At 30.0% G+C, this 12,524-nt stretch overlaps 1 protein-coding gene across 5 annotated transcripts in view; it reads left to right on the plus strand.

Annotated features, from left to right (window-relative positions):
* Positions 1-12,524, plus strand: part of unc-13 (protein unc13 homolog) — a 403,791-nt gene that overhangs the window by 142,553 nt on the left and 248,714 nt on the right. For 2 of the 5 annotated variants that reach the window (XM_088194186.1, XM_088194189.1), the window contains exon 1: positions 11,140-11,272. Coding sequence is in view for 1 of the 5 variants with exons in the window: in XM_088194185.1 (XP_088050311.1) it covers positions 1,407-1,533; positions 1,607-2,320; positions 2,935-3,080; positions 3,138-4,001; positions 5,676-5,812 (1,988 nt within the window). In the remaining 4 variants the exon portion in view is untranslated. Of the gene's footprint in view, positions 1-1,406; positions 1,534-1,606; positions 2,321-2,934; positions 3,081-3,137; positions 4,002-5,675; positions 5,813-11,139; positions 11,363-12,524 lie in introns of those variants that run through there. The other 3 variants (XM_088194185.1, XM_088194187.1, XM_088194188.1) reach the window with 3 other exon arrangements.

Below are 12,524 nucleotides of genomic sequence, written 5' to 3' on the forward strand. Positions count from 1 at the left end.
TAACCGCTCATAATGACCATAAAAACAAGCCTTTTGTGCGTAAAGAATGCAATAGGCAATGCGTCTATTCGGCGTAAAACTGCTATTGTAATCTATCCTTTAAATTAACAAATGTGTTTATATTGCAGCTTCATTTATTCAAGGCGTAAAAAAAATTGTTGCTCAAATATGCAAGCGATGCAATTGGTCGACCAATATTTGATCTCTGATTCTCAAGAGTACAAAATATCTGACACTTTGTCACATCGGAAGATAAAGCGACTCAAGACGAGAAAATCAGAGACAGTCACATGCATCGAGAGCAGACTATCATACGATTCGAGACGGTAGACAACCAGACCGAGACCGAGAACAAACAAAAACAAACATGAGAGAGTATGTAATACTATTACTGCCTCAAAAATACCGGCATTTAAGAAAAAAACATTTTGATAGACGCTACTTTGTTTACGAAAAATATATTTTAAGAACTGTGGAAACCAGCAAACAATCACCGGCAAGTACTAAGCAGGTCCAAAGCAAAAACTGTGAGAAAAAAAATTGTCGCATCTTACACGTTAAAAGCGCTAAAAAAACAAAAGCCATTAGTCTTAACGACCCGCTGAAATCTTGTGCATCTTATACGTTTCGCTCATAAATTCCGAGAGATCTACCTGAAGCATCCCTTAAGAACATTGCAGCACATTGGAATGCGAAATGCCACGTTGCTAAATTGACAAATTGACAACCTGTTTAAAATTTAAAAAGTGGACTAGAACAAAACTTTTCCCAGGCTGATTTAACGAAAAAAAAGCTGATGCATAGCGCATAGACGACATTTAATTGAGGTTTTCTACCTGATATCCGGTTGCTTCTCTCTTCACGACGTCGACTTAAGTCCAGATATGACGTTCAAAATCTTAAGTTCAACCCAATTTTAAGAGATTTTTTAGACCGGAACAATGCTTCGAAAACTTGCTTTTTACCACTATAATATAACATAAACTGTATGTGAACGTAACTCACCATACTTATTTATAACAAATAAATAATTTATCCTTTATAAAAATAAACAATCTGACACTAATATTAAAATATATCTGTTATAATATGATATATTTTTACCGAAATAAAGAAAGTTTTATCTGAAATAAATTACACTCGGAAGCTTTGCGTACGTTGGGTGCAGAAAAAGTGTGCAGGCGTCAGACTTTTATGAAGTTGAAGTTAACAAAGTTATTTCTAGGCTTAGAAAATATTTAAATGTTAAGACTTTGTATTTATGTATTTTAAAGAACTCAGTGGGAAAATTATTTGAAATGATAATAATTATTTATATTAATTATAATTGTAGTAATATTCGTGTATCGCTTTTATGTTAATGTCTAGGTAATAATAATCACTAATATTTAAATTATGAATTACAGATAGCTCAAAATATTATCCCAAAACGTACAATGAAGATTACAATTATGGATATGATAGCTTAGAAGATAATCAAATAATAAATTATGATGGTGCTGAAACAACAGATTACGCTTGGCCAAGAAAAAGGTAGTTAAACAATGTTTTATTTTTAAACATGAATAATAAAAGAGCTAATAAATATTTTTAATATGCATTTCAGGCTACCTTCTGTTACGGAAACTCCTCGAAAGTTACCGGCCCCGCCAAAAGTCCAAAGCAATCACATATTTCGTTCAGACATAATCCAGGACCAAACGTCAAGTGCACAGGACCAAGACTCGTTTTTAATTGATAAGCAATCGTATAATCAAAATCTGCAATCATACACCGCAGACACGCAGCAATCGTATTCATTAGATAAAACCCCTTACATAGAAGACCAGTCATACTTAGACACAACCCTGACGACTTATACGAGTACTCAAGATGACTTGTTCGCGGCAGATAAGTCACAGCCGTATTTAGATGAGCAGCAACCCTACAGTATAGACGATCAGCAATATATGAACGATAGCTTTTACGAAGACGCTCAAACGTACGTAGCGGAGGACAAGACATACATGGATCAAGATCAAACGTATTTAGATAATCAGAATTACACCCAGGAAGAACAGCCATCGTATCAACAGCAGCAACAACAGCAGCAAGACGAAACGTTGTACGAATACAACAAGACGACTGTATACCAGAACGACGTTTCGTACAATCACGAGGAGACGCCTTACTATGATGAAACTCAGCCTTATTACGATGACCAAGAGCCTTATCACAAAGACTTACCTCCATATCAACAAGATCAATCATATCAGCAAGACGCACAACAATATAATCAAATCAAACAAACTCCAGTTACGACAAGTTACCAGGATTCTAAGTTAGTATTTTAATTTTGGATAACCAGAAAATAACGGCCTAATTTCGTTAAAATTATTAAGTAAGATTTATATATTTAAAAAAAAAATAAGACTTATTTTTTTATTTATTAAATTATGGCTAGAATTAAATAAAAACACTAGATTGTTGAAAGTAAAACTATATATAAGCAATATATTTCGTAAAACTATATTTTTTTTTTATTAATGTTTCATGATTTTTAGACATTTGCAAATTAATCTTTATTTTTAAACTTAGTAGCAAAATACATTATTTTGTGATAAAATATTTAAATTGTAATTTATAAAAATGCGTTATTATTCCAAAAATAGTAATTTATAATTATTAATATTTATTTCATCGATTCCCAGACTTTCACTTATTTTGTAGGTATTCATTATGTCTGATTGACTTACTTAGTTGGTACAGATTTGCCTGTTATAACGCATTGGGCTTACAACGAAAGATTTAATAAATATAATAAATAATGCAATATCTACTCAATAAGATTTACTTTATTTTATAAATATCAATTTTTATGAATATGCCATTATTTTTAATTAAATTTATATATTTTAATCAATGGCATGATTTTAATTAAATGTATTTTTGTAGTTATATTCCGTATAGTACAGCACAATGGATACCTCCCGAAGCTTCTTCTCAACATGTTCCTGTAACATCAAGCCCGTACGCATATGATGTACCAAAAAGTATTCCAACATCACAACCAGCATCATCAACAACAACAACCAATTTGGGTATTAATTTTGATATATTTGCAAAGCTTCTCTTATACATCAAATGTTGACTTTCAGGCATTGGCAGCGCTCCGATAGTAGCGGCGGCGGCGGCAGCCCAAACTTTTGGCCTGCTCAAAAGCGGTGCTGCAAAACTAGGTAGTTTTCTGTCCGGAGCAGCGCCAAAAGTACAACCAACTCAACCACAGCCACTTCCGGCTCAACAACCAGCGCCAACTCCGATGACAACATCTTCCCAGTCACCCTTCACCACTCAGACATCCATCACCAGACAAGTGTTGCGACAGACGTCAGTGACAGAAAGTGATACTTACCATTATCCTCAAACGACAGTTGACTCAGTGCCTACGATGAACAACTATGTGCATAAACAAGAAGTTTCAGTGAGTGAAGCGAACGATGACTATATGTATAATAATCAAAATGTCTCCATGGACAGAGACCTAGTTAAGCAAGACTCGTTAGATTATAGTATACCAGAGGAGGACCCGTCCGGTAGGGACTACCTTAGAGATCAAGAATCGGTTAATGATAGGGGTTATTTACAAAATCAAAATTCGTTAGATAGTTACGCACCAGACGATCTAGATCAACTTAACGGTGTCAGTTCAGACTATAGTAAAGGGCACAGTCAAGATTCACCAGTGTCAGTGATTCACGTCGATAGGCTAGAACCGATGCCTGGCTCTATCGACGAAGAAGAACCGCGAGGCAGAGGCAGAGGTTTGGAAAATTCGCTAGTCGAACCGTACAGACCAAAGCCATCGCCACCTGGATCTAGGAAAACCTCTATGGACGTCCCATACAGAGATTCCATAGAAGGCGATGCTCGAGCGGCAGCACAAACGAGCTTACAAGACCTCTTACCAGAGCCGACTGGAAGTCCACCGCCAGACACGAGAGCTCCGCAAGATCACAGAGGTAAAAATTTGAAGAAGAAGTACATAATGTGATGATATTATTAGTGCTTGTTTTAGAATGTAGACAGTTTGGAAAATAACGATCGTATTAATTAAAATAAAGCTAGTTGAATATGGGTCAATCTAATAAAAACTTTAAAGCCATATAGTATCTCGGATCTTACGTCATTTTCAAGTTTAGGAGGGTTAAAAACTAATCAGACTTACCACAAGATGGTAATCATTTAGCATTGGGGCAGGCGGGTGTATAGACGGGTTTAAAGTTTCACTACCTAATTCGTTGAGCTTTTGAAGTGCAAATTCGAAACTTGTATCGGAAGCTTATGAAGTGAGATTGAACCTATGTGATAAAATTATTACTTTATGCGAACATATTTATGTAGAGATTTTATTTTATTTTATAAAACATGCTAATTTACTATTTTATTAAAATCTATAAAGGTGATGCACGAATATTGTATTGAAAGTTAATATTAACCTGAAATATATCATTTATTTTTCTAAAATAATTAAATAACTAGGTTATTATAATGTAAAATTGAGTGAAAATTTTAGCTGCATCATTAGTTTTTTATATAATCATATATTATATATTTAAATTTAATTTAATTTATCTGCATTGACTTATAAAAATATACTAATATATTGTTTAATGCTTGATTTTAACATATACAGGTTCATACTAAAGATTTAGGTTCTTGATTGTGATTATATTTCCTTTGTGGTAAAATCGCTACATGAAAATGTGCTTAGTTTTTTTCACAAATATTATTAGCTTTGGTATTGTAATAGTGAATTAAATATACTGCTATATTAGGTCTTTTGCTATTATGCACAAATTTTTGTTTATAGCTGATTTTGATACAATCAATTTTACTTTAATCAGTGCCACACAGCTTAAATTATTTGTTTGTAATTTAATATTTGTAAAGAAATAACAAGCAAGCTTAAAAATGCTGCTTGTTACATATAAACGTAAAGAGACCATAAGAAAAAAATTCACGTGTTAGTAAAAAAATGAACTGCAAAAGTAGATTTAACACATCATTACAATATCAAAAATTTCAAACCAATTTAATTCCGAATATTCTACTTTTTTTATTAAAAAATCATATTTATATTGTAAAACTTGAAACGGTTTTTTAATGCAATCAAAATGATCTATATATTATATAATAAAGTATTAAAATATATTTAATTGCAGAAAAATATCTATAAAACTAAAGCATATAATATTAAAATCGTGATTTTATCGTTATAAAAATATCTTAGCAGTTTATTTAAGATATTAGATATTCACCTATATTAAACCAGACCTTTCAATTAAGCAATACACTATCAAACAATTCGTGCATTACTTTTATAATTAATTCTTATACTATTTCTTTAATCAAGTGTGTTTTATTTATACATTTAATTGCTCAATATCAAAGGTTCCACAAGTCGATCGACTCTATTTATCTTTCAAGCTAGAATCTACTTGTGTATTTCGCTCAACTTAGGGACACATTTTTTTATTAAAACTATGGAATATAGGAGTAGACTAGATTTTAAATAAAAAAATAAAACAGTTATTATTTTCCGAACAGTTAGATGTTGTTGTAGATTGCGGTATAAAACGTAGAACAAAAGCCAATAAATCATCAGATATATGTGAATATGTGTTATCTAATAGGTGAACATGAAACTGGAAGTATTATGGGTTCAGGTTCTGAGGGAAAGGCGAAGAGTGTATCCTTCGAAGACGAAGAAGCCGACCGATGTCCTGTGAATCCTAGAGAGCGCTGGTTATGGGCCTTCAGAAAGATAAACGTGAGTTACTTTTTTATTATTACATATTTCGAAATTTTCACTAAAAAGTGGAACGCGTTCAAACAGGACCGACTGGAAATAAATATCGCGATAAAAACGTTACTAACCGTGCGAAGGTTGGCCGGTTTCAAATTGTTACAAAGATAAAGCCAAAGTTTAATTGAGTTCAACGTGACGAAATTACGTGTTTATGTATTAAAAAAAAAACAGAACTAAAGTGACCTTATTGATGAACCGATTTGTTCATGAACTCATCAATGTTAACAACGCGCGAGAGTCGAATGTCAAACCGGCATCATAGGAAGTTAGTTTTAACTGACCTCAGTCAATTTTAACCTAGAACTTTAACAATATGATAAACAATGAAAATATGGATACGTGCAATCGCACTTGCACGCATTTTTCATGGTTTAATAAAAAAAATAATTGAAGGGCATTTCATGTTAAATTTGTATACAAAATAAACTGTAAACAATTAACTGTTTTATCACCATTATCACTGTCACGCAGTCAATACAAGATATTGTTTCTGACGTCTGCAAATCATATGGCAATGTTATTAATATTTTATTAAAAAGCTCTTACACTGATTATATATATTTATTAATAATCAAAGGATTGTTATTGTAAATTTTTGTTCTTTACTTTTGTGTTTATATAATATAAATTATAAAAGTACTTCAATTTATATTTTATATGTAAAAAAAATTCACGTGAATTCTAATTGCCATATAATCTCCCCATAATAATTGAGTCTAATTAATGTGCCATATTTTCAACTTGATAAGCGTTCATGCTGATTATTTTGCATATAGTATTATCTCACCTCAACCATTCGCTCGACATTGGCCCAATTACAAGGTGTTTGACTTTTAGCTGTTACAAGGTTTTAAAATGTAAGCAATTAATTTAACCCGCATAAGTAAAATTTTTACACAGTGCTCAACACTGCTCGTTGATGAATCACGCACTTGACAAAAATCATACAGTATTTAGAAAAACCGAACGATCTGTTTATGGTTTCGATACTTTGAAATGTTGTTATTTTATTAAAAAAAAAAAACTCGTTCTATTTATGCAAAAACGTGTGGAACGAAACATAAAAGGGACGATAAAAATATACGCTTTATATATCATATGTCATAATAGGAACCATAATAATATGTATATTTTTATGAAAGCGGCAAAGATGGTTATCACACGCGATTATTTAATTTGCTTTGAATTGAGTGTACGTTTATATTTTTTATAACTCGTGAAGGATCATAGGTTTATTTTTCACAATTAAAAAGTAGTAAAAAACATTAAAGTTCAATATAAAAGTATTTTTAAAAAAATAGTGAAAGTCTGGAAAACGTTTTTTTTTGTAGAATTCTAAATACATATAAAATTATAAGGATGTATTTTTAATTGAAAAAATATTTTTTGCTAAGCATTTGTGCTACTAAATATTTTGTATTTTATCAAGTATATACTTAAATAATATAGCAAAAAGGTACTTGCTAATTCACATTATACTCTTATTTAAGTAAGATCTAATTGTGAATAAAGAATGTAGGCGTAAATACAAAAAAAATAATAATAAGCATTTATGTCAAACAATTATACTACTAACGAAATATTGATTCGTAATACTTTTACTAAATTGTAGTATAATTTAAAAAAGCAAACGTTATTAAAATCCTTTCACAAAAATATTTAAGGATCATGAATATTTAAAATAGGAATTAGAATTGAATTTTTTATTTCTCATATAGTAATAATAAAAGGTTAGAATTATTTTTTTAATTATCAAAATAAAATAAATATATTTTAACAAATTTATTTTGAATTATTAAAAAAAATCTTAAATATCATATACATACATATACATTTATATATACACTTATATAATGAATTATACACTAAAATATATATAGGTTCTTATAGATCATTTTTATTTTAAAAATATATAGTTTCATGTTTGCACCTTTGAAATAGAGCCAGCAGTTTTTTAATAGTCATATCCCTAAAATGTTGTAAATTTGAACCCATAATTTTGATAAAACACTCGATGGCATGGATCAAATTTGTAATATATTATTATTAGCCGTTATATCCAAATTTATAAGGTCTCCGCTTTATTCCCGAGAGATATCAAGTTTTCGAATACCGAATTTTCGCAGCCGTCTAACATCGTGAATATTATATGTATGTTGTTACATTCATCTAAATATTACTTTTAATAAGTAAATTAACAAGTTGCAGTAAAATAGATATGTTAATAAGTTATATACTTATAATACGACTATTTAATTTTAATTTCCGTTTAATTGTAATAAAATTATTATAAAACTAGAAATAAAAAAAATCTATTTTAATTACATTTTTAATTGCAAATCGACATTCTTTTATAATTTTTTTCAACCCTCTTTCTATCTATGCTCCGACTTCGATATATTTTATAATAAGTAGAATATTTCAGTTGGATGTCTTTTGCTCAAGGATATTTTAAGAATTATTTTAAGTTAGATAAATTGAAACAGTGTGCAAAACATAAAATGCGTGATGCATTTAAGAAGTTTGTATATTTGTTTTTTTATTACATATACCAAGTGATTTTAAGATATACTAACCTGAATATTTCTTCAGATGCAAATATCCATTTATCTTCAGATACAAATATTTGGAAATATTTTCGCATTTTTCTTAATACATATTAAATCGTAATGTAAATTAATATTATTTATTGTATATTGTATTATACTATATAGCATACAAAATCAAACTATATTATTAATTCCTATGCTTTTAAATCCAATTTTAATTTTTAATAAATATAACGTAATATGCCTCTAAAAAATGTTGCCTTTTAAAAAATAGTTCTTAGGGTTTTTCTAGTGTTCTAAAATACAAAACGCTAAACGATTCAAGTCCATCCATACAATTTATATATACACTTAAAAATATAGGTTTAATCTTATATGAACTATATTAGTTGAATATTGTATTTTTGAGTCTGTTAGCTAATTGGTCCGAGTCAGAGGAGAATTTACTAGTACTTTTGGTGTAGTCTGAGACTGCTTAAAATAATGATTACCGTTAGTTATTATATGTTTGGATAAATGGTTAATGAAAAAATAAAATATTAAAAATGCCGTTATTTTAAGTTTAAAAAGTTGTTTTAACCATTGTTATTATATATTAAAATATATTATATATCTTTAAAAATTATTCATGCAAAAGAGTTATATAGTTTTTAATATTTATTTATGACCTAACGAAAAAAAGGATATTCTGGAATCATTAATTTATTAATAAACTATTGATATATTTCTGCTGATTTTTTAAATTGTACAGCTCTGTATTTTATACTAATACGCTAAAAGTACAAAAAATATTCAACTTTAAAAACCTTGAAAAATGTAAATTAAACCTAATGCACTATGCATTGCGACATTTCAACCCACGAATGAATTCAAAGGAATTAACAAACAATAATACAAATAGAAATGTATACTTTAAAAGCTATACTTAATTTCGGCTTTAAGGTATAAGTTTTCAAAGTTTGCAGGCAAAAAGATCCTGCGGTGTTTTTAAGATCTTACAAAGTCACCGCAAAATATGTTTTGCTTTGCTTAATAGAATCATTATTAATAATCAAGTTTTCTATAAAAATATGCGAAAATATTTTTTTTAATAAAAAAGCAAGAATTACTTCTGAACATATTTATTTATTATGTTTCATTAATTTTTACTTTTTTTCATCATTATTTTTGTGTATACGTGTGATGCTTGTGCTTACTAATTTGACTTAAAATTAATACTAAAATAATAGTTTTACATGATTATGAACTATTATTGTTAGTCGCTTCGTCTCGCAATGATACCTGCGAATCGATGGGTATATTACTTCCAGATATGGTGATACTTGGATCTTAATCCATATTTATTATATCCCAGAGCTTCTTTAAACTACTGAAGGATGCTGTCAAAAAATACAACTATTCAATTTTGGGTTCTAAAACGTCTTTGAGAATCACGATCGCGTCCTCTTTTGATGGCCGTTGTGGCTAAGACGTTCGCACTTTCCGATTACTTAATACGCTGGAATTGCACATTGATCTGTTTAATGTCAGCTATTAGGAGCTGGTCCGGTTTGTGTCATATAATAATATTATTTTTGTAGGCTTCTATGTATCATTTAAATTATATATTTTTGTGTATTGAAATAATACAATGAATTGTTTTTGACCATCGTGACTCTTTGGGGTAACCTATTAGATTACGATGGTCTGAATTTTGTTTTTAAAAATATGAACCTTATTTTTATTGTTTAGTATTGGACTTCAATATAAGAGGGCTGATTAAAGTATATTTAAACCGAATTTTGGTCAATAGGAGAGCGCAAAAACAATTATCACTTCTCAGAAGGCAAAAATTCACGTCAAAAGCAATAAAATCGTGTCGGCGCCGTCGCAGTGGGAACGCTCGGTAACGAGCGTTCCCACTGCGACGGCGACGGCACGATTTTATTGCTTTTGACGTGGATTTTTGACTTCTGAGAAGGGATAATTGTTTTTTGCGCTCTTCTATTGGGCAAAATTTGGTTTAGTTGTACTTTATTCGATTCTCACTTTTAATATTGTTATAAAAATAATTGATAATCGAGCGTTTTCGCTGCGATGGTACGATTTTATTGTTTTTAACCTAGATTGTTAATTCACTATATGGCAACACTAAGCAGCAATAAAAAAACACGACTAATTATCAAGTTATTATTGTGTGTTTATTAATTTTTACCGCCAAATTAAAATATGTCGCAACGGTAACTAGTTTTTATATTTATTTGTAGCATATAAAGTGCTAAATCGTTTTTATTATTATTTATTTTGTAAATATATTATTATGTTAAAACATATATAAAATGCTGTTTCTGTCATGAGGCCCGGAATTATAGTTTTCCTATGGCTTAGATTCGCTCTCGGTGGCCCTGCGTATAAATTATTGGATTGACTGCTTCTTGAAGCTAATGTTCTGATCTTTTGAAGGCCTTAATCACTGTGACATGATAAACTCATCTTTAGCAAAAGCTACTGTGCTGTCAACAACATTGTTACCATATTTTCCAACTGTCAAAATATCTCGATTATATTAAAAAAATATATATTATCAGTATGGTTGGAACATAGCTTAAAGCCATTTATACTCTATCTGGATTAATACGCACCGAGATTGCTCAGCATGCATGAGTATAGCACTATACCACAGTACTGTCGACATAATGTGGCACTTTATCAGCACACGTGCCAGACTTCCGGTGACCGCCACCTAGGTCTAGTCACTTCAGTTTGCCCGCGCAGCGTGCCACAGGTGGTCGTGGCGAGCGATCGCTGCCCCAAAACAAAGCCTTATCACCAACTCATTGCGATTACGTTTTGCGATTTATTGTTAGCGGCTCGGTTAAGGCTTGATCTCGAGGTGTGATATGCGTGAAAATTTAATACATCGCGTTTGCAAATATTTGATATCGCTCGAGTGCGCGATTTTCGAAACGAACCTTATGAATTGGTGCGTGAATGTATAAATAAGGTTTATAGGATTAATGCTTAATGCTTTAAAATCAATATGTAAAGTACCATATGAATTTAATAAATAGAAGAGCATTCGAGCTTAATTTAATACGGTGAAAAACAATGAAAATAGTGCGTTTAAATAAATAAAATCAGTGCTTAGCAAAAAGTATTATTTTTTGCGAAAGTAGTTTAATTGATATGTCAATCCATAGCTATGGGTTTTTATTTATGCAGAATTATTTTAATTTTAAATAAAATATCGTTGTTGATTAAAAATAATACGGTTTATAATTAAAGACTTCAAGGCAAAAACATTTATACTGACATATGCGTAGTTTGAAGATATTTAAACTGTAATCTGGTAGCTTGTAGGGATAAAAAAATAATATAGGCATGACATGTTCAATAAACAGTCGGATATGTTAATATATTTTACGCATCTTTAATGCTAGTAAAATAATATTTTTGGCATGGGAATGTATTTTTTTATACTTTGTCAAAAGCTGGGCAATCATTTAACTAGCGATTTAAGCTTTCTCGGAAGTCATGTGAAATTTCTTTTCAGTCTTTTTGATTAAATTTTTAAATTATAATTTAACATCTCAAAGTATTCTTTTGGTTTGTCTTTATGTTGCAGATGATTTGTTATTAAATTACGTTGAAGTTTACTGGGAACCATCGCTTTATTTGAGTGATACAAAAAGTAACTGAGTTATCTTTTTGTATGTTAATATAAAACCATATTCATAGATTTTTTCGTCATATTTTTGCTTTGATGATGTGGAATTTTTATTTAGGTGTACTTTCTATTCTTTATTTTTTTTTAATACAATTATTTACGACATGATATTGTTCATATTAGCACACCTGGAATTTCTCTGAGGCACACAGTTTGGCAGACACTGCTTTTAAGGTTGTTTATATTGTAGTCGCCTAACTACGAGATTAGTGGGTTAGTTTGGTCTTGAAAAATATTTTTATTATGTTTTCTGGTCTGAAAATGACAGCGTTTTCTAATTACTGCTGTTTGAAGGCTTAGTATGAAAATGTGTATTATATTATATTTTTATAGCTATATTTTGATTGACTTGTAATTAAAAAAATATAGTATTACTGGTGTTAAAGAAAATATGTGATTCTTGTTTTCTTTTGAGAAT

This window comes from Plectrocnemia conspersa, unplaced genomic scaffold, assembly GCF_051122295.1.
Source record: "Plectrocnemia conspersa isolate PC_06_02 unplaced genomic scaffold, ASM5112229v1 ptg000010l, whole genome shotgun sequence".
Classification (NCBI taxonomy): Eukaryota; Metazoa; Arthropoda; class Insecta; order Trichoptera; family Polycentropodidae; genus Plectrocnemia; species Plectrocnemia conspersa.